Source organism: Macrobrachium nipponense, chromosome 39 (genome assembly GCF_015104395.2).
Source record: "Macrobrachium nipponense isolate FS-2020 chromosome 39, ASM1510439v2, whole genome shotgun sequence".
In the NCBI taxonomy this organism is placed as follows: Eukaryota; Metazoa; Arthropoda; class Malacostraca; order Decapoda; family Palaemonidae; genus Macrobrachium; species Macrobrachium nipponense.
In genome coordinates, this window is record NC_061099.1 from 21,098,974 (window position 1) to 21,124,215 (window position 25,242).

The window sequence follows — 25,242 nt, forward strand, 5'->3', positions numbered from 1 at the left end:
GCCTTGCGTAGCCTATGAACGGAGGCTGGAGGTCTTCCGGGTAGAACTCGAAGTCCTCTATCCTTCGAGTTCCAAATTCCGGTATAGAAATGAGACCGTCCTGGAAGGGGGGCGTATGACGCTACTCTCCATGGATTGTTCATCGAGAACGGAGGTAGCGAGTCATACGAGGAAGCTGAGTTCCACTCGTATTGGAAAGTGGAGGAGAGGCTAGAGGGGCTTCTCTCAGTCCGGCTATAATGGAGTCCTGGGACGTAATCCTATCCGACAAAACGAGAGATCATTTGTTCCATGCTACTCTTTAGGGACCCAACTAGGTCGCCCACCTGTTGCAACAGGCCAGCATTGGAGTCCAAGGCCGGAGCTGCTGGCGGAGGTGGAGGGGTGGCTCTGAATCGAACCAAGGGTAGCGGAACTGGTGACTCTGCCGGAGTGCGAGATCTCTCCCTGGAGGATTTACTCCTCGAGGACTTAGAGCCGGAGCTAGAAGCTTTTATAGACCTGTCTGCTCCGGGATTTCAGCCGGAGACTTACGAGAGGAGATTGAAGCCGAAGTCGTCTTCTTAGACGACGACGACGTCTTAGACAAGGATTTCACTGCTTGACCCTTGACTTTAGGTCTAACCGAAGCGTCAGGAGAGTATACAATCAATCACCTGTAAATCCTTGGAAGGATGGAGAGGTTGCAGGAGTAGAAGAAACAGTTACGCCCAAGGGTGACCCTTGGGTGCCACCCTACTTACCTCGACCAACAGGTCGTCTACACCTACCATAGGTTCACATTAATATCTAAAGTCGCGACGTCCGTGGAGATATCTGGTCTTGGTCAGTTAATGAGGCAGCCAGCTGTTGTTGGATGAAGGCGATAGTCGGGCCGCCTCTACTGGGTCGACGTATCCTGTCGCCTTGCCTCCGGGGAAGATTAACAGTGCCAACCGCTTCTCTAAGATGTAGGGCATACCCTTGGCGGCGTTCTTCCCAAAACCGCCGACCCAGGCCCGCAGGGTTGCCAGTGCGGTATCCCTCACTGCCGGCGCCTGGAAGATGAGGGCGTTAGAGTTAGATTTAAGAATCACTTAAAAACTAAAACTTAAAGTATAACTTAAACTTAGATGCCTTAAGTTAAAGTGAATGATGAAAACTTAAGCATAAAAACAGAAGCGGAGCATCTACCGGAGATGGAATACTTACCCCATCTAAAGCGGCACCAGATCATAACATATGGTACACGTCTCATGGTACCAGACCTGGATGTACCCGTGCAGAGTCGCGCATGGAGCATGGACCGGCTAAACTTCGTGTCCCACCATGGGTCCTGAAGTGTGGCGGCGCATCCCGTATGCTCACAGTTCGTGGCCTGTAAGTGGGGAAGACACATGAGTATCTTAAAGAATATCACTTACAGGCTAAAGGACAGAAGAACTCCGTTGCATGCCGGAGCTCGGAAAAATTTGGGCATAACCCCATCCCTGCTTCGCCTGAATAGGCTATAATCCCGGAGAGATCCGGTAAAACTCGTAAGGAGGGGGGGGGGAAGGTTTAAGGTACTTAAGATAAACTTATAGTTAATCTAATAACACTTAAACCTAAAACTCAAACGAACCGGACCAAGTCCAGTGCGTAGCGGAGTGTAGTAACTCAGCAATACGTTAAGGTTAGCAGGGACCCACTGTATGTTCCGGTCCACTCTACTGAGTGGACTAACACCTCTCCGCTGGATGCCAGGACTCCGGTCGAGGAAAGGAGCCCTAGTAAGGTGGAAAGAGGGAGAAGACATACAGGCTCAAGCGAACACGGAGCGACAAGGAAGCAACGGATGGGGGGAAAGGCCAGTACCCCCCACCACATTACCACCCGGCCGGACCGAGAAGCCGGAGAGGTCGAGTCCAGTCTGGGTCTGTCCCGTCTCCCTGACCCCTCCGCCTGGGGGGGGAGAGAGGGAAGGGCAGGCTCGGGGTATGTGGAGCGAGCATAGGGGGCAGACCGACCCACCCTCCCCCGACTCTATGGAAGAGCGGGAGAGGGGGGGAAAGTGACTGGGCAGGCGTCTGGCTGTCTCGTGATCGCGTAGTGACCACGAGGCGGTAAGACCAAAACAAGACAACTAAGCTAGGACAAACCAACTGATCAGAGAGATGCTATCGGGAGCAACTGAGCTGAAAAGCAGTGGCATACAGGCCCACTGGGCCAAAACCAGCTGATCAGAGAGAAGCTATAGGAAGCAACCGAACTGAGAGCGGTAGAATAGGCTCAATGAGCCAGGACCTAGGCTAAGCCAGACGCCTAAACTAACCTAACCAAAACAAAATACATGGTACAATAAATAAAAATAAAAGAAAGAAAACAAATAGTAGGAGGAGAAAAAATTCCAGGAGTGTACGACTAACCCGAAGGAAAGTCTACCACTCAAAGCTAGTCAGAGGCCGATACTAAGAGCCGGGACTAGGGTCTGGAAGGAAGAAGCCTACATCAGGTAAAAGACATGCATGCATGACAAACCTGAGTAGACAGTACCCTAAGTAAACGGATAATTAATATAGAACGTACACAGACAAGGGGATTTTCTAGGTATGGGAGACCAAGAACGAACCCACCACGAGGGCAGAACCAATGCTGCCATGCTTCCGACCCAGAGTCGTATTTATACCTAAAAAACCGGCAAATACTGACTCAGGGCCGGAAAAAAACCAACTAACCATAAATACTGAGTACTTAACTTAGCTGCTGCGATAGCTGCACGCTCCATTATAGATTAAATCCAAACGAAAGGCACAAAAAAAACACAGAGAGAAAATAGCACGTGTGACTCGTGTGCGCTAACTGAAAAGGATGGCCACCAAGAGGCGCAGCAGTCGGCAGCATGGGATGGAGTAGTAGTAATACGAGCTGCTCACTCTGTGGGTCGGCTATCCTCATGGAGGGTTTTTGTAGTGGGAGATTTCTATTGGCATTTGGCTCGTGGTAGTGGTCTCACTCGCCCTAGTGTTCATACCGACACCCTCTTGGAGGGTGAGCGAGTCAGTTACATGACCTTTTTCTTTATTTTATTTATTCTCTGGTATGTGTTAGTACATTTACCCTAGAAATAATAGATTAAAGGATATTTCGCGCAGCGACACGAGCTGAGCCCAGAAAGTGCATTTTATGATGAAATTGATTAAAAAAACCAGGAATTTGTGAATTTGTGGATATTTCTCATAGTAAAATATCACGAATAGGCGAATTTTCCGCGTATAATGTAGGGAAACGTTCCAGAGAGAAATCCGCGAATCTGGAGAACGCAAATACGGGGGTCCACTGTACAGGTAGTGTTCAAGTTATGATAATTCGTCTTACGATAATCTGATTTTATGATGAGGTTAGCAAATAATACTGATATGAAAATACAGGCAGTCCCCGGCTTACAACGGGTGCGGCTTCTGACATTCCAAGGTTACAACGCTTTTCAATTATATTATTCAGAAATTATTTCTAGGTTTACAACGCATGTTCCAGGGTTACGCCGCCAATCTGGTGGAAGATATATGACTCCAAAAATTCAAGATAATCAATATTTGAAGGTTTTTTTTGGTGAAAAATGCAATAAAGATGCAGTTACATAGTTTTTAATGTAGCCAAAGTATTAAAAATAAGGTTTTCTTAGGAATTTTAATGATTTTCCAGCTTACGACGATTTTCGGCTTATGACGCGTCTCAAGAATGGAACCCCCATCGTAAGCCGGGGACTGCCTGTATTTTGAAAATATTTTTAAATTTTGCTCATAACTGGTGCAGCCCTGCAGCGTACAACCAGGCAGCAAGAGACAGACCAAATTACTATAGCCTAACTTTATCCCATCTTCTAGTTCCTTGTTGGACGAGTGGTTTTTGCACTTGGCTACCAATCCGGTACGTAGTCCGAAGTTCGATTCTTGCCTCGGCCAACGTGGAATCAGAGGAATTTATTTCTGGTGATACAAATTCATTTCTCAATATAATGTGGTAGGATCCCACAATAAGCTGTAGGTCCTGTTGCTAGGTGACCAATTGGTTCCTAGCCACATAAAAATATCTAATCCTTTGGGCCAGCCCTAGGAGAGCTGTTAATCAGCTCATTGGTCTGGTAAACTAGATACTTAACTTATCCATCTTCTAGTTAAATAAGTTAAAAAGAAAAAACAAAAAAAGCAGCAAAAGAGGATCATGAAAGGTTTATTTTAACGTTTTACTCATTTGGTAAATGTGTACAGCCATGAACAACCAAACGAGAAACGACGTTTTGCTAAGTACAACCGAATTAGACAACAACATCCATTTGGCTTGTATTTCAGCCATCGTACGATAGTAAACAATTATCGCAGTTATGTTATAAATAATGTTATGCATAATAGGGCTGATATATTTTTAGGTAATAACTTTGTTTGCTATAGATCAAAGATCAGCGAGGAAACATACTGTTAAATTTGAACAAAGTTGTAGCTGAAGCTGAGAAAAACTTTGTTTTCAAGCTGGCTAATGACTGTTATTGTGCATCGGTAACAAAGATAAAACTCCCTTAAACTTATCTAATCAAAGACAACCATAGATAAAGTTGAGAGAGAATCATTTAAATCAAAACTTCAGGTCTTGAAAGAATACATTTTACTGCTGTATTCACGCCAATAAAAGATAAATAACGTAACGGTAAAGCTTGTACTACGAAGAAATCAAGTGAAAATAGCAAACGGAATCACGCAATTTTCCTTACACAATAAACATGCCCACAAATCAATCTGTTAACGAAAAAATAATTTAGTTCCCAATGAGACAGATTCATATTTCGACTTAATACGTCTTATAACGAAAAGATGATCTTGTCTTATATAAGTAAAGTACTATCTAGATGATTCTTTTATGCTAACTAGAAGGAAGACCATTTGCTCCGAATTCAGTTAAATACGACAAAATAAACTCATATTCGTCATCTACTGATTTCCAAACCAATACATTGACCGCTTTGTTAGTATTTTATGATACAATATGTAATATGAAAACACATACAATATAATAGGATAGAGTAATGTATAATTTTTAAAAGATTCACGGAAAAGATGCATATTCGTTATGTTTTTGTTCCATAATTATATGTAGGCCTCTGCAGCCTGATAGGCATCGCTCATTTATGCTGATATCGGTCCGAATCTGAGTCCAATTCACCATGGTATCTATAAGCGCCTCAGTGGCGTTGGTTGGTTTGGTGTTTGCTCCTCACCTCGGTGGTCACGGGTTTGATTCTCGGCCATTCCATTGAGGAGTGAGAGATTTGTATTTCTGGTGATAGAAGTTCACACTCGACGTGATTCGGAAGTCACGTAAAGCCGTTGGTCCCGTTGCTGAATAACCACTGGTACCATGCAACGTAAAAACACCATACAAACAAACAAACAAACCATGGTATCTATCATCATATACTCTAGGCTAACTTGTTAATGTTATTCAATTTCTCTTATTACTGAATTATATGAGCCAATATGCATTGAACCTAGAGGAATTAGCTGAAATTAATAATTACTATGCCATATATGTATAAGTAATATACTGTAGTAGAGTATGCTACCCTATATGTAAAGATGGTACTGATTACCCTAGTGTAAGGTAGGCTATATTCGAGATACGATTTTTTCGACATACAATGGGTTTTTCGGAACCTAACCCCATCATAAGTAGGAGAATACCTGTATTGAGAACAAACCCCATGAGCGAACCTTATTATAGTTAGTTGATGAAGGCTTACTTTTGTGGCCTTGTTGAAGTACACACAGTACAGTGGACCTCCACGAATAGTTAAAATCTGCACATTCTTAGAACACACTTTAAAAACGTTTACAACCGCCTATCTTAAACGTTCAAATACCAAATGTATACCTTAAACATGCTCACATGAGGAGCAATAACAGGTTTTGGGGGTGGACAACGGTGGTGGCTCACTGGTGAGTACAAAATATTATGCACCATCGATTTGCAGGAATCGAGTGGGAAAGAGGTGCCATTACTTTTATAGCCCATAAATTCACTAATGGCAACTTTTAGACAGGCTAAGGTGAGAGACTGGGTGGCTGAGAGCTTAGTTGTGGTCTTGACTTCAAGGGAGGATGTCATACTGCTTCTGTGTTTCACATGATATCTTTTATAAATTTGCTCATAAATATACCAAGGGGTTGCTGTTGGTTTTAGTTCTTATCTTTTATGATAGTATGTCAGTTTTAGATGTAATTGTGCAAAGAAATAGAAAAAACATGTATAAATCCCAAGAAGTTACTTCATCTTTGTTCTTGGTAAATTTACATAAATATTTTACAGCAAATATGCTCAGAATTTATTAGTGAATTTATGTCTTATCTGTTTGACATTGTGTGAGCTGTAATTACACAATTTTACAAAATAAAATAAATGTTTTATTTATTAGAAAAAACGTATATAGTGGGAAAAATTATGATTGCCATGTAAAAGAGGTCCCACAAGGGGTTGTTGATAGTCTTTTATTTTTCAAATTCTCGTGGAAGGTAGGGAAAAATTTTTTAGAATTTTCTTTTAAAGTATGCGCAATTGCATATCTTCCTCTTTCCACTGAGGTGTTTTTATCTTAAATTGGCCGACTTCAGGGTTCCCCCGTCTGGGGTGCTGCATATTAATTTTTTATAATGGCTCCTAAGGGTTAATGTTTGGAATTATGTTATTTCAAAGACATCGTAAACATTAGTACCCTTAAAAATATGCATATACATCTAACCCTTCCAGCCAAAGCAGAGAGAGAGAGTTACCTCTAGACATACTATCTTGTGCTGAGAGAGAGAGAGAGAGAGAGAGAGAGAGAGAGAGAGAGAGAGAGAGAGAGTTTCTCTCTTTAATCTCTCTGGAATGTTAATTTATTTCTCTACTAGCGACTGACAGCGAAAAAGTTTGTTTGTTTTTGTCATCCAAAGATGTATTACCTTTACTGCGTATTTTTAAAACACTATGAACACTACACAAACAGTGTGCATATATGTTAATATTAACCAATTGGTTAAAGAGACTCAAATTGGCAGTATGCTGTCAGGTTTCTTGATATTTCTGACAGGTTCACCCTCCCCCCTCTCTCCAAGTCTTTCAGCAAAAGATTGGGGTCATATGTATTCCTTTAAAATTTTACACAATTTATTGATTCTTAACCCTTAAACGCCGACTGAACGTATTATACGTCGACTAAAATTGTCTGTCGGGTGCTTAATTGGCGCACGATACGTCGATGACAAAAAGTTTTTTTAAATATTCGCAGAAAATAGTTTATTGCCTAGTTTGTGAAAAAATTTTAAATCATGGCCTTGAGGGATGCTGGGAGTTCACGGATCAAGCTGTTGTTTTGTTTACAAGCATTATCCAGGCATGCATGCGCGAAGTTTCTTATTTCTTCTCGCACTAAAAAAGCATTCAGCGACACATCTCAGAAATACTTTCATCACTTTGTCGTAATATTTGCACCATTTTATATTAGCTGTTACATAGAGTTTTATATATGAAAATGTGTGCAATTTCATTTAGAATACAACAAAAAATACTCATGGTTGTAGCTTTTATCAGTTTGAAAATATTTTTCATATAAATCACGATAAGTGCCAAAAAATTTCAACCTTTCAGTCAAATTTGACTCGACCGAAATGGTTAAAAAAAAAACGCAATTGTAAGGTAAAACTCTTACATTCTAGTAATATTCAATCATTTACCTTCATTTTGCAACAAATTGGAAGTCTCTAGTACAATATTTTGATTTATGGTGAATTTTTGAAAAAAACTTTTTCCTTACGTCCGCGCAGTAACTGCTGAAAATCTCAGAAATTCTTTCATCAGTTTGTTGTAATGTTTGCACCGTTTTATATAAGCCGTTACATAAAGTTTTATATATAAAAATGTGTGCTGTTTCATGTAGAATACAACTAAAAACAACTCATGGTTGTAGCTTTTATCAGTTTTGAAATATTTTCAAATAAATCACGATAAGTGCCGAAATTTCAACCTTCAGTCAAATTTGACTCAACCAAAATGGTAAAAAAACGCAATTGTAAGCTAAAACTTTTACATTCTAGAAATATTCAATCACTTACCTTCATTTTGCAATAAATTAGAAAACTCTAGCACAATATTTCGATTTATGGTGAATTTTTGAAAAACATTTTATTTACGTCCGCACGTGGTAACTGCCGAAAATCTCGGAAATTCTTTCGTCAGTTTGCCGTAATGTTTGCACCATTTTATATTAGCCGTTACATAAAGCTTTATATATGAAAATGTGCGCAATTTTATGTAGAATACAAAAAAAAATAATAACTCATGGTTGTAGCTTTTATCACCTTTGAAATATTTTCATATAAATCACGATAAGGGGCAAAATTTCAACCTTCGGTCAACTTTGACTCTACCGAAATGGTCGAAAAATGCAATTGTAAGCTACAACTCTAACATTCTAGTAATATTCAATCATTTACCTTCATTACGCAACAAATTGGAAAACTCAGGCACCATATTACGATTTATGGTGAATTTTTGAAAAACACTTTTTCCTTATGTCCGCTCACGGTAACTCTGCCGAAAATCTCAGAAATTCTTTCGTCAGATTGTCTTAATGTTTGCACCGTTTTATATTAGCCGTTACATAATGTTTTATATATGAAAATGTGCGCAATTTTATGTAGAATACAACAAAAAATTACTCATGGTTGTAGCTTTTTATCAGTTTTAAAATATATTCATATAAATCACAATAAATAGAAAAAATTCGACCTTCGGTCAACTTTAACTCGACTGAAATGGTCAAAAACTGTAATTGTAAGCTAAAACACTTACAGTCTAGTAATATTCAATCAATTACCTTCATTTTGCAACAAACAGGAAATCTCTAGCACAATATTTCGATTTATGGTGAATTTAAAAAAAACTTTTTTACGTCAGCGCGATACGAATTTATGCATCATTTTGTGATAATATTTTCTCGTGTTGCTTTGATCGTTTTACAATTTGGTATACGTATACCAAAATCATCGCAATTTAGTGTAAAATACAACAAAAAAAATTAACTCATTAGCTTTAACCGTTTTGCTCACAGCGCGATTTGTATACAATTATATATGAAATTTTTTTTTTTTGCACTCATATATTCCAATGTTTATATATGATAATGATTTTTTTTTTTATTTCTGAAGGTTTCATACTAAACTTTAGGCAATGACAAAAAAGGATCCAAAAATGAACTCTTAATGTTAAAAACTAAGTGTGCTGTGATTTAAAAAAAAAAAAAAAAATTCCGCTTCGGCGCTAACTCCCGAACGCCGCCGGCATACAAGAGACACTTTGGTAAATAGCGGCTCGGCGTTTAAGGGTTAAGCTAAAATTGTACTAATTATCTATAATATTTTCTTTTAATGAGTTGATATATTGCCTGTTACATTTATATTTGAAAATTAGTAAATCATTTATCATACAAAAAATATACATCTCAGTAAGAGAGAGAGAGAGAATTATTATTTAATCTTAATCTTATTAAACTTTATGCAGTATTAATCAATATTAATATCTGAAAATTAGTCAATCATTTTTTTAATATAAAAGGGTATTTATTCATAAAAATAACATAAAAATACACTAATTAGTGAATATTTCTTGACGGAAAAGTCTGCAAATTGCCTGATTTTTTGTGAATAATTTGGAGATAGGCTCTCCCAGAAAAGTCTGCGAGTAGGTGAGTCCACGAATTGTGAGAATGCAAGTAAGGGGGGTTTACTTTATTAATTTTAGTAAACAATAAATTAATACAGCTAACCCTCATTTATTTGCAGTTCACCATTTGCATCTTCAGTTATTCACAGATTTTCCTTTGGAACATATCACATTATTTGCGGAAAATTCACCTATTTACAGATTAATTACTGTATTTTCATATTATTTTTGTGACTAAATGTTTTAGGATGATAGTTTAAGGTATACGTATTTGGTGTTTGAACCTTTAGAGTACGTAGGCAGTTTTAAGCATTTTTAGAGGAGGTTTCAGTATTCATGGACTTTTGGTATTCACAGGAGGGTGTGGTACACATTCCTTAAGAATACTGCAGGATGACTGTACTTACATTTTCATTTCAGTCCAGACTACAGCATTTACAAAGTCTAGATGTGACTGTGATTCCTGGGGGTAGTGCGAGTTAGAAACTAAAGATTGATGGTGGTTTCTTTGAAAAGTAATACCTATTTGTTCCCAATTTCAGGTAACAGTTGAAAACTTTGTGAGACTTCTTACTGGACGTTTAACTCCAAGCACTCCTCGCTCTAAGAGACTTTTGACAGATGATGGCTCGAATATACTGATTTATATGACAGGCCATGGAGGAGATGGTTTTTTAAAGTTCCAGGATTCAGAAGAAATAACCAATGTTGAATTGGCAGATGCTTTTGAACAGATGTGGCAGAAGCAGAGGTAAAGGTTTTTATTTTAATAGTTTCATAGTCTATATGAGTGAAGATCACAAATTTTATCCTTATGTTGATTTATTCTACATTTTAATGATACGTACTTGTAACCAAAACTCATTTGTTATGTATTTCTAATGAATTTCTGTAATTATCTATAATTTCCTTAGGTTATTCTAACCTTAAAAGAGTACAGAGGTCATGTAATTATGCATTCTTTGTTTTTGGATTTTTCAAGATTTACACAGCATATTAATGTTCTTTCTTCTCCTGATGAACTTTGAGGCCAAAATTTCATTGCCCTTCATATATCATTTTATTGTAGCAGATAAAAGGAACTTTCAGTATTTTAAAGCTGATCTATAAGTACAGAGATTCCTCTACACATGCCAAGTATAAACTATAAGGCTTCAGAAAATAAATGTTAATAGTATTTAGGTCTGGTTACAGTAGCCAGTTTAGTTTAATGAGATAGTGCTGGTGAAGCACTAAGTCTAGTTTTATGATTAACCCTTAAACGCCGAGTGGACGTATGTTACGTTGACATTTTTTGTCTCTCGGGTGCTGACTGGACGTATTTTTACGTCGACATACAAAATTTTTTTTTAAATTTGCGGAAAAATACTTAAAGGCCTACCAGCCGAAAACTCTTGAATCACGCGCCTTGGGGGATGCTGGGAGTTCACGGATCAAGGTGTTGTTTTGTTTACAATCGTTACGCAGGCGTGCAAGTGCGAATTTCTTTCTTGCCGCACTCTTATATTTTAGTAATATTCAATCATTTACCTTCATTTTGCAACAAATTGGAAGTCTCTAGCACAGTATTTTGATTTATGGTGAATTTATGAAAAAACTTTTTCCTTACGTCCGTGCGGTAACTCTTCCGAAAAAAATCATACATGCCATTATGGTAATGTTTGCACCATTTTAAAATTAGCCATTACATAAAGTTTTATATATGGAAATGTGTGCAATTTCATGTGCAATACAACTAAAAACAACCCATGGTTGTAGCTTTTATCAGTTTTGAAATATTTTCATATAAAAAATGATAAGTGACAAATTTTCAACCTTTGGTCAACTTTGACTCTACCGAAATGGTCGAAAAATGCAATTGTAAGCTAAACTCTTATATTCTAGTAATGTTCAAATTCATTTACCTTCATTTTGCAACAAATTGGAAGTCTCTAGCACAATATTTCAATTTATGGTGAATTTATGAAAAAAATAACATTTTCTTACGTCCGCCCGCACGTAACTCTTCCGAAAAAATCATACGTGCGATTGTGGTAATGTTTTGCACCATTTTAAATTAGCCGTTACATAAAGTTTTATATATGAAAATGTGTGCAATTTCCTGTAGAATACAACTAATAATAATTGAAGGTTGTAGCTTTTCTCATTTTCGAAATATTTGCATATAAATCACGATAAATAGAAAAAGAAAAACCATGTTCGGTCAACTTTTTGACTCCGAACCGAAATGTTCGAAAAAAACGCAATTGTAAGCTAAAAACTCTTACAGTCTAGTAATATTCAGTCATTTATCTTCATCTTGAAGCAAATTCACAAAGTCTCTAAGCACAATATTTAGATTATGGTGAAATTTAAAAAAAACTCCTTCCCTCCACGCGCGGATTCTCCGCCACAATCTCCGAATGCGTACGTCGCATTCTCGGAATATTTGCTCCATTTCATGAGTTTTATATATGAAAATGTGCGCAATTTCATGTCGAATAAAAACAAAAAAATATTTGAAGGTTGTAGCTTTTCTAATTTCCGAAATAATTGCATATAAATAAAAAATATATAAAAAAAATTCGACATTCAGTCAACTTTAACTCGTCAGATATGGTGAGAACTGCAATTGTAAGCTAATACTCTTACAGTATAGAATAATTCAATCATATTTCTTCATTTTGAAAGAAATTGGAAGTCTCCTAGGACAATATTTTAGATTTATGGTGAAATTTTGAAAAAAAATATTTGTTTACGTCCGCACGTTACGAATTCATGCATTATTTTGTGATAATATTTTCTCTGTGTTTGCTTTTATCGTTTTACAATGTGTTATATACCAAAATGATCGCAATTTAGTGTTCATTACAACGAAAAAATTAACTCGTTACCTTTAACCGTTTTTGCGCATAGAGCCATTTGAATACAATTATATTTGAAATTTTGTTTTCGCGCTATCATATATCGCATTATTTATACAGTGGTCCCCCCCGTATTCGCGGGGGATGCGTACCAAACCCCCCCGTGAATAGTTAGAACCCGCGAATGTTTGGTACCCTTATAAAAACGCTAAAAACAGCCTATTTTGTTAGCTAAAACTCAAGACAAACCACTAAAAATTTTCATACTTGGTTTTTTTAATAGTTTTATCACAAAAAGTGCATTTTATAATGAAATTGATAAAAAAAAAAACCCAGGAATTTGTGGATATTTTTCATTAAAAATACTTGCGAATGCGTCGAATTTTCCGCGAATAATGCAGGGAAACGTTTCCAGAGAAATCCGCTAATGTGTGAGTCCGCGAATCCGAGAACGCGAATACGGGGGGCACACTGTATATGATAATGATAATTTTTTTCATTTCTGATGATTGCATACTAAACTTCAGGCAATGACAAAACAAGGAGCCAAAAATGAACTCTTAATCTTGAAAACTAAGCGCGCTGTGATTTTTTGAAAAAACTTATTTTTCCGCATTCCCGCGCTCACTCCCCTCCGAGACCGCCTCGGCACACGGAAGAGAATTTTTAATATACCCCTTCGGCGTTTAAGAAGGGTTAATAGGTATCACTTGTATATCCTTGGCAGTGTCTCTGATTCCAGCTGCAATTTTTCATCCATTCATTTTTGTCTCTTCCCTGTTATAGAATATAACTCTAATCTTGCATACCCTGATTTCTTGATATGCAGTGATAAAATCTCTGTACCATACTGTAGTTATAATGTGTATAGGTATGTGCCCCTCTTTTTGACAGGTACAATGAAATCCTCTTCATCATTGACACATGCCAAGCAGCATCTATGTATGAACACTTTTACTCACCAAATATATTGGCCATTGCATCAAGCTTAGTTGGTGAAGATTCATTGTCGGTAAGATAAAAATTTTCAATTTTGGAAAGCAGCAGTTGAGTAGATAACCCTTTCCTCTTCTGACTACTGTTTGTGATATTAATATATATCTTTGATGTTCATTTTAAAAAGTGAATTGGAGGTGGTTGTTCAGAAAAAAAAATATCCACAGTTTCCATTATTGCATGGACATTCATTTTTGCAAGAGCTGGACATTATACAAGGTCCTGATTTCCAGAGCACTTCAGAAGTTTACTCATTCAAATATGTCTTTTAAAAGGTGTTAGAATGTTAACCTCTTCATTACCGAAAGTTTGTTTGGAGGTAGGTGGGTACCACCATTCAAGTCTACTACACCGCACCGGGTGCATAAAGGTGGTATGCATAGTACCACCAAAACTCCTCTTTTCAGATAGGGACTTCCAATCATTCAGTAAAGATTCGGTTTGAAGAGTTTGGAGCAAAATAACAGTATGACACGATGCCAGACGTATATGAACCCAAAAAAATATTATTACTGCTTATAGTAGTGTGGTAGGTGACAGATGAACTGCGTCTCAACAAAAAATTAAAAAAAAACACAAACTAGACAAGCGTAAACATGTAATAACTTCTACCCAAGTAAAAAACCAGTGTATCATAATTTACTGTATTTATTTATTTATTCACTTATTACCTTTTACAAATAAAAGATATGAACACCAGATAAATGAAGGTAGAAATAAAGCCTTATAGTAACTTTATATATAAAAAACCAAACCAGAGAAAGCGAAAAAAAAGTGATTTTTTCTGAGGACAAGAAACTTGAAAAATTAGTTTAGATACCCCTGATGCCCTAAAGTTGTTTTCTGTGATGGAACTAATCTTAGAAAACGTAGAAAATGACATCGACCAATTTTTTGAAAGATATACTATAAAAATTTGTGATTTCCATATTTATTGGCGGGGCTTTCGTTTTTAGTTTTTGCTTTTTTTTTTTGTTATTACGTGCTTAGTTTACTGTTCTATTTTGATAATACTTTATTGTCCATGTTTTCCAGGTGCGATATACCAACATTCTGTAAGACCGAATTTCTATTCAAGACCGTAGTTTTCTCACCGACCACCAGTGTCCCTTGTACAAGGGACACTGAGTTTAAAATTTTCAAATTTTTTTTCATAAAATCATTTATTTTCCCTGTAGGATGATAAAACTAACAGAGAATATGCGTTATTATAGTGCTAATAATACCTGATAATTTCATTACCCTGTCTTGATTAGTGTATTTTTGGCAAATATTTTTACGATACGGTTACCCCTCCAAACTGGAGTCACTGCCGAGAGATTCAGTTTCGCAGCAAACGCAATGTTTACATTCTGCTCACCCACCCGGTAAAGAAGGGAAGTTAAAATTGGTCACTTAGGTCTTCTCTTAATATCATCAGATTGTAGTCCTTCCAAAAATTCTTGCATTTCTTTTCATGGTCTTCTTGTGGCAAGTAAACTGAAAACTGAAGCATTACCTTCTCTAAGGTCACCTTAGCATCACTGTTCTTTATTTACCCACCTCACTTCTGTCTTATCTTCAGCCATTTCAGTTTTGACTGGTATGCCTACTTCATTTTAGCTTTCTTTATTGCCATTTCATCAGCACTCCTTATTTCTCTTGTTACTGTTAATAGATTTTGTGTTAGCTTTATACCCTCTTTCAAGATCAGGAAAACACTACATACTAATGTCCAAGTCTCTTGTCACCATATCCAACTTTTTCTATTTATCGTTCCCACATTTATTGGGCTCATTTGTAATTAACTTGTATTTTTCATTTTCCATGGAAATTCGTGCACTCCTACCTACTTAAATTTTGTGGTACAGGTGTGGGGGTTGAATTCTGTACTGTGTACTAAATATAACGTATGGTGTCACAAGAGGCGCTTAGGATTAAAAGAGAGAGATTTCAAGTTCAAAGTGTATTACAATTACAATGGGGAAGAGAGTTGAGAACCCTGTTGTGAAGAGAGAGTATTTCTGTTATCGCGGTGACAACCATACTGTGAATAAGCAGAATTTGAGAGAACAGTAGAAAAAAGTAGACTGCATGACTGAAATGACAAGATAGTTGGATTACTGGTAAATAAAAAATATGACATCAATAGAAAGAGCAAAGACTTTTGATGTACTTCTCTGCAGAGGAGACACTGATGCTGACAAGGAAAATAGTTTAATGTGTGATCATATTATGTTTAGAGTCATGGCAGAGTGTGTGATGGTGAAGAGATGTAGTACCAAGAGATTGAAAAGGAGACTTATAATCCCAAAGATTGAGATGAGAATTTATGAGGATCAGCTGATCACAGAAACAGTAGATACCAAAGTAATAGGATGAACATCTGTAGGAAGGCCCAGGAAATCATGGTATATGGGGATAAATAACTTCTTACCACATAGAAAAATATACATTTTGTAGTTGACTGCAAACTAGGCAATGTTCTTAAGGCTCCTTGTCTGTTCGTAGGATATGGAATTAGTGCCAGTGGCATAATATTATTTGTTCCACCATTGTTAGGGCTGTTCTCTCTGGACATTGAGAACCTCCAGGGATTTGTATATTTTTTAAAACACTGAATGGTATTTTCATTTTCCTAAAAAAGTAATTATGAGTAAGGTCACTGTTGCAAGACATCCTCTGTTTAGTGAAACTAACTTCCACTAGCTGTTTTAACATGAAACTTCCAGCAGTCAAAAAACTACTGTACGAGCATGTTTAAATCTACCGTAAAGAGCCTTTCCATCCATGTCATGTTTAGCTACTGTGATGTCACAATGCCCATTACTGGAAGGTTTTTCTTCCGTTTGCTATTAAATTATTTAATAGTCTTCCTAGCATATTTCTGAATTTTAGGGCATTAAAGTTCAAATAGTGCTTTTATGCTGCTTCAAAGTAGCATGCCCCATTGCCTTCGTTTTGTAACCTGTATTGCTGTGTATATGTACAGTACTTTTTTTTGACATATAATCATTCTGTTTTGTAGAAGATTGCTATGCAAGTTAATGCTATATGTGGTCATTCTTTATGATGTTTGTCATTTTTTATGATAGTGAAATTGTTTCCTTGTCATTTCAGCATCATGTTGATCCAGCAATTGGTGTGTACATCATAGATCGTTTTACATACTATGCCCTGGACTTTCTTGAGAAAGTTACCCACCTGACAGTAAGAAAGACTCTAGCCCAGTTCTTTGTAAGTAATTTTATTTACAAATTATGGAGTTTCCATTGAAAGGCATTCATGTATTTATTGACATCAGATTACTATAAATGTAGGCTCAATTTTTAGGAGCAAATAGTGTTAAATACCCCACTTTTCCCAAATTCATATATACAGTAGTACTGTAAAGGAGAGGAACTATAAAACCAGAAATTCTTGATGATGGGATCCACTCTTCTCAAAATATTAATTGTGACAGATATATCCTTTTTTTAACACAGTGACGACTACTTTAAGCCTAGCCCACAATTCCTGTCTCCTTTTCTAAATGTTCATGTCTGATATTGTAATTTTAAGCCTATAATAGTTATATTAGGCATTATTGTTATTTTTTGGTGTATGGCATGTGAAAAACTTATCATGGATATTTAAATTAATGCAGTTGTGCCACACAAATGAACTCACTATTAGAAGGTCTGTTTGACCAGTCTAAATAATCTCACATAAATGTATGTACAGTAATTGATATTGTCCTTTTCAGTATGAAAGCTACTTTACAACATAGTTTCAGTCCATGGAAGCTATATTACAACATTTACTATGAGATTTAGGGTCTCTGTAACACGGTTTTTTGGACTTTGCTCCTTGTCAAAGCATCGGATGTAGCTGAAAGTTGACATATGTATATTTTACAACCACACACAAATTTTGTCAGCATTATCAATAACCTAAACCCGATAGTTTGAATTTTTATAGAGTAAAAATGATCTAGCCGACGCCATGGCCAATGATTACGAGCCAAGAGTCGAAAAACATTCATTACATAAGGAAAGTAAACACCTTTTTGACGAAATGTTGCCCCGCGCCCATCCACCAGACAGAAACTCCATCGGCTCTGAAACCCAAAGACTTTATGAATGGCGGAACGATACATAGATGTGGGTGGGGTATCAGTGCTAGCGTAGTAATACAACTGTAGCAGTAGTGCCGCAGCAGTATACAGGCAGTCCCCGGGTTACGACGGGGGTTCCATTCTTGAGACGCGTCGTAAGCCGAAAATCGTCGTAAGCCGGAACGACGCTTGGAAATATGTCTTAAACTAATAAAAAGTTATAAAAACCTTACTTATAATCCTTTGGTTACACTACATGTTGTTTCCTGTAGTTTTATGTACAACCTGGAGTTATTTTCATAAAAGAATGCTGGTTCTTGAAGGTAAAAACTATTGTAATCCTCTGGTGACACTACATTCTTGAAGTTTTATGTACAACCTGGAGTGATTTTGCCAAATCTTGAGGGCTACAAGAACAGCTGATTACTATTTACGTATCATATAGACTAATTAAAGTAAACGTATTTTTAAATAGGCTTATATATTAGTATCAACAAAACATTTCCTGCCATGAGTCAGAGGCCGTTTAATGAAACGAACACTTCTTCTGTCCTATCTGTTCAGAAAAATAAACGTTACGTCAATCCCCGAGACCATTGTTGCCAAGGCGTCTCTCTCTTCTCTCTCTCTCTCTCTATCTCTCTCTCTCTCTTCTCTCTCTCTCTCTCTCTCTCTCTCTCTCTCTCGTCTCTCTCCCTCTCTCCTCATACTCATCTCTCTCTCTCTCTCTCTCTCTGATCAAATTACACTGGAACCTTGACATACGATTGCCCTAATATACGAATGTTTTGAGATACAACAGAAAATTTGCGAAAATATAAGCTTTGATATACAACTAAATATTTGAGATACGATTTTGCGATGAGTGTTAGTTGTATAGGCGACCGATAAATGGCGTTCAATCTGTTTGTTTGTTGGTGCTGCATGTTAACACGTCGTTTAGTTCATTGTATTTGCGCCTATTTTTCGTTTTATTTTGTCTATTTTATTATTAACCATGGGTCTCAAAGCTAAAGACAAAGCAGGTGATAAGAAAAAACCCAAGAAAATGATTTCGATGGAAGCAAAACATGAAATTATAGCAAAGCATGAACGTGGCGTTCGTATCGTCGATTTGGCAAATGAGTATGGTCGAAATCCTTCTACAATATCCACGATCATCAAGCAGAAGGAAGCTATAAAAACCTTCCAAAGGCATCACCATTATTTCTAAACTACGAACTGATTAAAAAAATAAATAAAAATTAATTTAGCAATGTTATTTCATTTGTGTTTATTATGTAGTTATTAGTGTACATACATAAATAAAAGAGAACAAATCGTTCCCTGCCACCCTTCCCTACCTCCTCTCCCTGCTGGGCCTCACGTCATCTTTCGTTGTGGTAAGTAAAATTCCTTTCTTTTTTTATTGATTTTATTAACATTTATTGTCATTTATCACATTGCCATGTTATTTTATCATTATGTGTGTTATTACTCGTTTATTTGTGTATAAATTGTGTATATTATATGTAATTTAGCTGTGTTTAGGTGTGGTTTCATAGCGCTAGAACGGATTAATATCATACACTAATTTTTAATGGGAAAAAATGCTTTGAGATACAACTGTTTTGATATACGACGATGGTAACGGAACAAATTAAATTCGTATGTCAAGGTTCCAGTTACTGGATAATATCTCTCTTTGGATACTTCGATTTTGCCAAATCTTGAGGGCTACAAGAACAGTTGATTACTATTTACGTATCATATAGACTAATTAAAGTAAACGTATCTTTAAATAGGCTTATATTATTAGTATCAACAAAACATTTACTGGCATGAGTCAGAGGCCGTTTAATGAAACGAACACTTCTCTGTCCTTAACTCGGAGCGTCGGAAGACGCCTCTCTCTCTCTCTCTCTCTCTCTCTCTCTCTCTCTCTCTCTCTCTCTCTCTCTCTCTCTCTCTCTCTGATCAAATTACTGGATAATGTCTCTCTTTGGATACTTGGAATTTGCGTTGTAATCTAACCAGAAACTTCGTTTTGTTATTATTACTGGAAACAAGCAATGATTTTTTCATTATTTGCACTTTTGGACTGTTATATGTAAACTTTGCGCACCGCAAGCTAGTATGTATTCATTCGCTCGGAAACTAGTTCCGCATAGGAGGCGTCACTAAAAAACATAGAAAAATACAACATAAAAAGTATCGAAATTCATCATAACCTCAAAATTTTTGTTGTAATCTAACCAGAAACTTATTTTTATTAATATATTGTGCTAAACTATAAAGGATTTTTATCATAGTATGCGTTTTTTAAAAGTGTCGTTAACTCGGAGCGTCGGAAGCGTCAGCGTCGTAACCTCGGAACAAGCGTCGTAACCCAGGACGGATTTTTCCATTGAATATTTAAGAAAAAGCGTCGTAACCTCGGAACGTCGTAAGCCGGAACCGTCGTAACCCGGGGACCGCCTGTATGCGTAATATACATGAATTAAACGTTTAGGCCAACTGCTGGGATCCTTGAGGATCATTTAGCACTTCTTACAACTACTCGAGAAATTAGTTTTTATAGCCAGAAGTTAAATTTTCTAATCCAACAATGCCCATGGTAGCCTTCAGTGTTATCCTGAATTATAACAAGGCGAAAGTGGGTGGAGCCTCATGAAGTCATCATTCTGACGATAATTATTGGTGAAGGTTTAAAGCCAATATATGGTACCGGCTATTTTTTTTTCAGTAAATAGGTAGACAGCCAATAAATAAAAATTGCTTGACATTGGATATAGCAGTTATCAAATCAAGCTTGTCTACTATGTTTTTGAAAATTACCAACTATTCCCTTCATCTTGTCAATCTGATTGTGACCTATAAAGTAGACTGTAATTTCTTAGGAAACCTATTTTGGAAGTTAGACTAATAATCAAAGTGTTTTTGTATTTATTAACATATTTTGTTGGTTTGTTCATTATGACAATTATCAGTGGAGAGGTTCCAGAGTTCATAAAGGTGTACTACTGCTTTGCTTGTATTTAAGTTTGTATGTCATTGTTGCCAGAGGTTTAGCCTTTGTTACGTATAGCCAATCATCCATCGAATCCATCGAGAAAGAGGGAAGAAATGCTATCATAAGTTACGTAACGAGTGCGTTCGAAACCTTTTCTCTGAGTAAGTTGGCCCGTCTTCAAAAAAAGTCCCTTTTACATTATAAGTATCAAATTTATTCAACCTATGTAATGCAAAATGCAGTCAAAATTTATGTGTAGATATAATATGTATTCTGAATAAGCGTTATATTTATGATATGCATAAATAAAAAGTTATTGCGAAAAAACCGTGTTACAGAGGCCCTGAATCTCATAGTAGGTTGTATGATATAATAAAAAACTACGGTCTTAAAACAGTAACAAAGTTGGCCATCGCTTGAAATTTGGAGCATTCTATTGCCCAATACATTGGTAGTATAAAATATAAAAAAATATTAAATACAATAAATTAAAAGAATATACATGATCTATAAATTCTTTTTTGACTTTTCAACTTCAGATTGCTTTACATATATTTTTTACTTGCTTTTTGAAGTTTCTGTAGTCTTAGTTTTTCCTTGCTTTATGGTGCCAAAATCTTGTTACTCTGTTTTAAACAAGCCAGGCAATCAGGGATAAATATATACTTAGTGTCTCCACAAGTGCCACATATGGTATTGCTAATTCTTGAGCTCTATCTTATTTATTTGAATTTACTTTCCTGTAAAAAAAATGTACTAAATCCTTCATAGTGGGTACTGCCTTGTAAGAATTTTAATTTAATTGTCGTGATTGAAAGATTCAGACCTGTGCCATTTTATCTTTGAAGTGCTACGTAATCTTTATTTTTCAGCTATACATTACTGTTTTTCTATCCTTGAATGTTTACACCACTAGTCTTCCATATACATAGCAGTACTTTTTATGTGCTGTTTTCGATCAAATGAAAAGAAAAAGTTTATGTTCTGTTTGATTGGCTTGAACTGATTACGTTTATCTATGACATTTTTAATAATTTCTGTTATCAGTGATTCAAATTGCAAGCAGTTTTTATTGCATAATGAGTTTCTTTTAATTGACAGCTTCAAGTTTGTCCAAAGCGAGTATGCATATCTACTGTTGGTGTCCGACGAGACCTTTACAAGAGAGATCCAAATAATGTACTTGTCACAGAGTTCTTTGGCTCGGTGAGGAATGTAGAGCTGTTTGATAACCTTTTGAACTTCCCAGTCTGTGGTTCCTACAATATGTCAAAGTTTGTACCTGTGTAAGTATTTGTGTTCAATTAATATATTTTTGTAACTTTTTTACTTTTGTTGTTAACTTTACAAGTTTTATTTCTCTGAAGTTTTGATAATAATTTCATGAATGCATTTGAATACAGTGCAGATTATAATTTTGTCATTTTAATTATTCTCCAAGAGTTTAAGTATTAAAGATAATGATATTCATATTTATCTAAATGTGTTATAAATGCATTTATTTATCACTCTTCCATATAAATTAACCATAGTTGTGAAGGTCAGAAAGATAAAAATTTTAAAATTGGTAGTTAGCCAGCAGTGTACAAGTTCACTTGTAGCTGTAGATATTATAAAACCTAATCAAAGTGGTCCATATGGAAGGTAGGAAGATTGTGACAGAGACTTTCAAGAATTCAAGGGTAAATGGAATGCTGAAGGTTATTGAAAATTAACATTTTATAAAAAGACAGTAAGTCCAAGCAGGTTTATTAGAATCAATTCCAAATCTGTGTGCATGCGAGAAGTTGTCTTTCTCTGCATCTTCTCCCACTTCTGTTTGGGGTCAGTGTTTCCAACAGCTTTTGTTTGTCTGTCTCGATCACACACGTTGTCCTCTGACAGTTGTTTGCATTTCAAATCTTCAGATCTGCACATAGAAAGTGAGTATGCATAAAGTACTTGCTGTTAAGTGTTGGCTTTTGGGAACTGAAGTCTTATTCCGTACAACAGCTGGATAAGTTTTTCATCCTAATAGAAAATAGCCATAGAATACCAAATCTGCATCTAAATTGTGCAAAGTATAAGTATCTATCTAGCAAACAGTTATGTGGTAATATGCATCTACAAATTAGCATGGACAAGGCTGCTAGGATTAGGTGCTACTTATCTACTTATGGGAGAAGATAAGGTCTGTGAGAATTTTTTATTTTAGGTCTGTGAGAATTTTTTATTTAGTCGTGATTGTGCTGTGCTTATTATGTTGTTGCCTGTGTAGCTGTACCATACGGAGCAGCATTGTGTATCTTTCACATGTTGACCTTCATTCATGATTTGTTAACCATTCATATACCTTTTTATGATCTTTTTCTGCCAGGTATAGTAATTAGTGGTTTAACATTAGTGCCACAACCTGGCCAGAGGATTTGGATGACCTTTAAAACTGTTGGATCAAGAAGTGTAATTTCTTGATCCTATTCTCCATTGTCATTTCTATAGCCATGCCCATCTATGTAGCCCTGACTTTTTCCAGTCGAGATGAATATCTAGCAAGTCTGTGTATAAACCACATAGAAAGTCTTATTACAATTTTTGGTAAACTTGCCACTGTGACTGCCATGACTAGCCCGTCTTCCAAGCACCTGAGATTTTTTTTTAGGATCTATGTACTCATACTGCCACTGTTGCCAAAATCTGGGTTAATGCTTCCAGAGCTATGGTCAGACTGAAATATTGCTTGAAACTACTATGTACCTGGCCACACAAAACATATATGGGTATCTCCTTGAAATGACAAATCAGAATGATGAAATGTGTATTTTGGAGGTTCAAAGGTGCTTGGAGTCCCATTCTTGCTAGACAACTGCTGCATTGACTTTCCAGTCTATACTACAGGTGGTCTGCTGCAGGTACTTGTTTAGCAGGCTAAGATCAGTGATTGAGTGTACATCTCCAGTAGCCTTTGGTACCAAGAACAAACAAGGATCCATCTTACATTTTATAGAACACTTGTTTCTGTCATTGACTTTCACCTTTCCTGAAACCCCATGGATCTCCAATATATGTCCTGAAATCCTCACATTACAATGACAGAGCAAGAGTGGAGCCACATTTTACCTTGCAGAGATTGTCTTGGATAACTAATGACATTGGAGTAGCAGTGGTTTCCTTAAACTGTGCAAATGAGGCTGTCGACCCAAAATATCCATGTACGGCAAGGTTGGGGTTTGGCAGACTGATAGGCCTAGTGAAACCAACATACCCTCCAGCCTCTGCGCATCTGATACAGAAACAAAAGACAAAGATGGCGACTCCTACCTGCTGGGTGAAAACCTGGACCAACAGCCCTCAAACTTTAATCATGCTCCCAGGCCACAAAACTAGTGGCTTGGGAGCATGAAAAGGTTTGAGAACTAATGGTCCAGGTTTTCACCCAGCGGGTAGGAGCCTTGTTTCACTTCTTTCATTAGTATGTTGTTCTGAACAGACTGTATAAATCTGTTGATGTACACTTCAGAACACATTATCAAACAGTTCAGCTAAATCATGAGTGCTATGAACAGCACTCATAATTAGCTGAACTATTTGATAATGTGTTCTGCAGTGTACATCAACAGATTTATACTGTCTGTTCTGAACAGCATTGACAAAATTCAGGTCTTAAAGCTAACATAGGTTAGCTTTAAGATTTTTGTCATCTTTTTTGTAATTTGTATAAGAGTTGCAGTATTAGAAGTTTTAAAAATTAATTTGTTACACTAGGAAAGAGGACGCTAGCACCCGAGAAGGAGGTCCACTAATGTATGCAGACCAGCTTCCCATACATCGGATATCATGAGTAACAAACTGATTTGGACTGTTACATCAAGAAGTGTTGTAGGATAATTAAGTATACTTGAAAAGCAAGCATGAAGCTTTCAACATAATGATCAAAACTAATATACAGTGAAATGTGATGTGCATCATGTCATATGAAAATTGCATTAAAACTGATGTCAAGGAATGAAATAAGTTATTAACAAATATAATATACAGTATTCCTATTAAGAACTGACGTGCCAGTTAAATATTGTTACCTACTCATATATTGGGTAGAACCAACTTCTATTTATTCACATTCCATACTGTAAGGTATTTAGACAATTTTCATTGTCATTTAAGTTTTCATGCACTACAATATTTAGACAATTTTGAATTACTGCACTGATGTTCCATAACTTTGATAAATTTTATTCACATATCAGTATACATTTAGACGGATTCGTTGTAACTGTTTGACTTTATATTTGTTTATAATTGTAAATATACTGTAGAATAAATCTTGTGAATAAATGTTAAGTTCAGTGATTTGTGTCAGTACCCTAGCAAAATACAAATGAATTCATCACTGTGCTACATGAATAGACTTTGGAGGAGGCAACACGTTTGTGGATAGTATTGTGAAGTAAATTTGAGAGGGCAGTTAGCAAGAAGAGAAACAGACTGGATAACATGTATGGAGAGTGTTTGACTACTAGTAATCAAGATACGTGTAACCCATTAGTGAACTAAGCATTAGTTAGTGATGTGTACAAAAGACGTAGGCTTTTCTTATGACCTGAATACTTCTCCTCCAATCATGAAAATCCCCAAGGAATGGCTACACCAGC

General features: G+C 36.4%; 1 protein-coding gene across 1 annotated transcript in view; it reads left to right on the top strand.

Moving 5' to 3' along the window:
* Positions 1-24,936, top strand: part of LOC135210378 (putative GPI-anchor transamidase) — a 33,759-nt gene extending 8,823 nt beyond the window's left edge. Inside the window, exons 4-8 of the mRNA XM_064243286.1 lie at positions 10,251-10,459; positions 13,446-13,563; positions 16,647-16,763; positions 21,716-21,900; positions 24,356-24,936. Coding sequence (XP_064099356.1) covers positions 10,251-10,459; positions 13,446-13,563; positions 16,647-16,763; positions 21,716-21,900; positions 24,356-24,431 — 705 coding nt within the window. The 3' untranslated portion in view covers positions 24,432-24,936. The remainder of the gene's footprint in view (positions 1-10,250; positions 10,460-13,445; positions 13,564-16,646; positions 16,764-21,715; positions 21,901-24,355) is intronic.
* Positions 24,937-25,242: the final 306 nt, after the last annotated feature.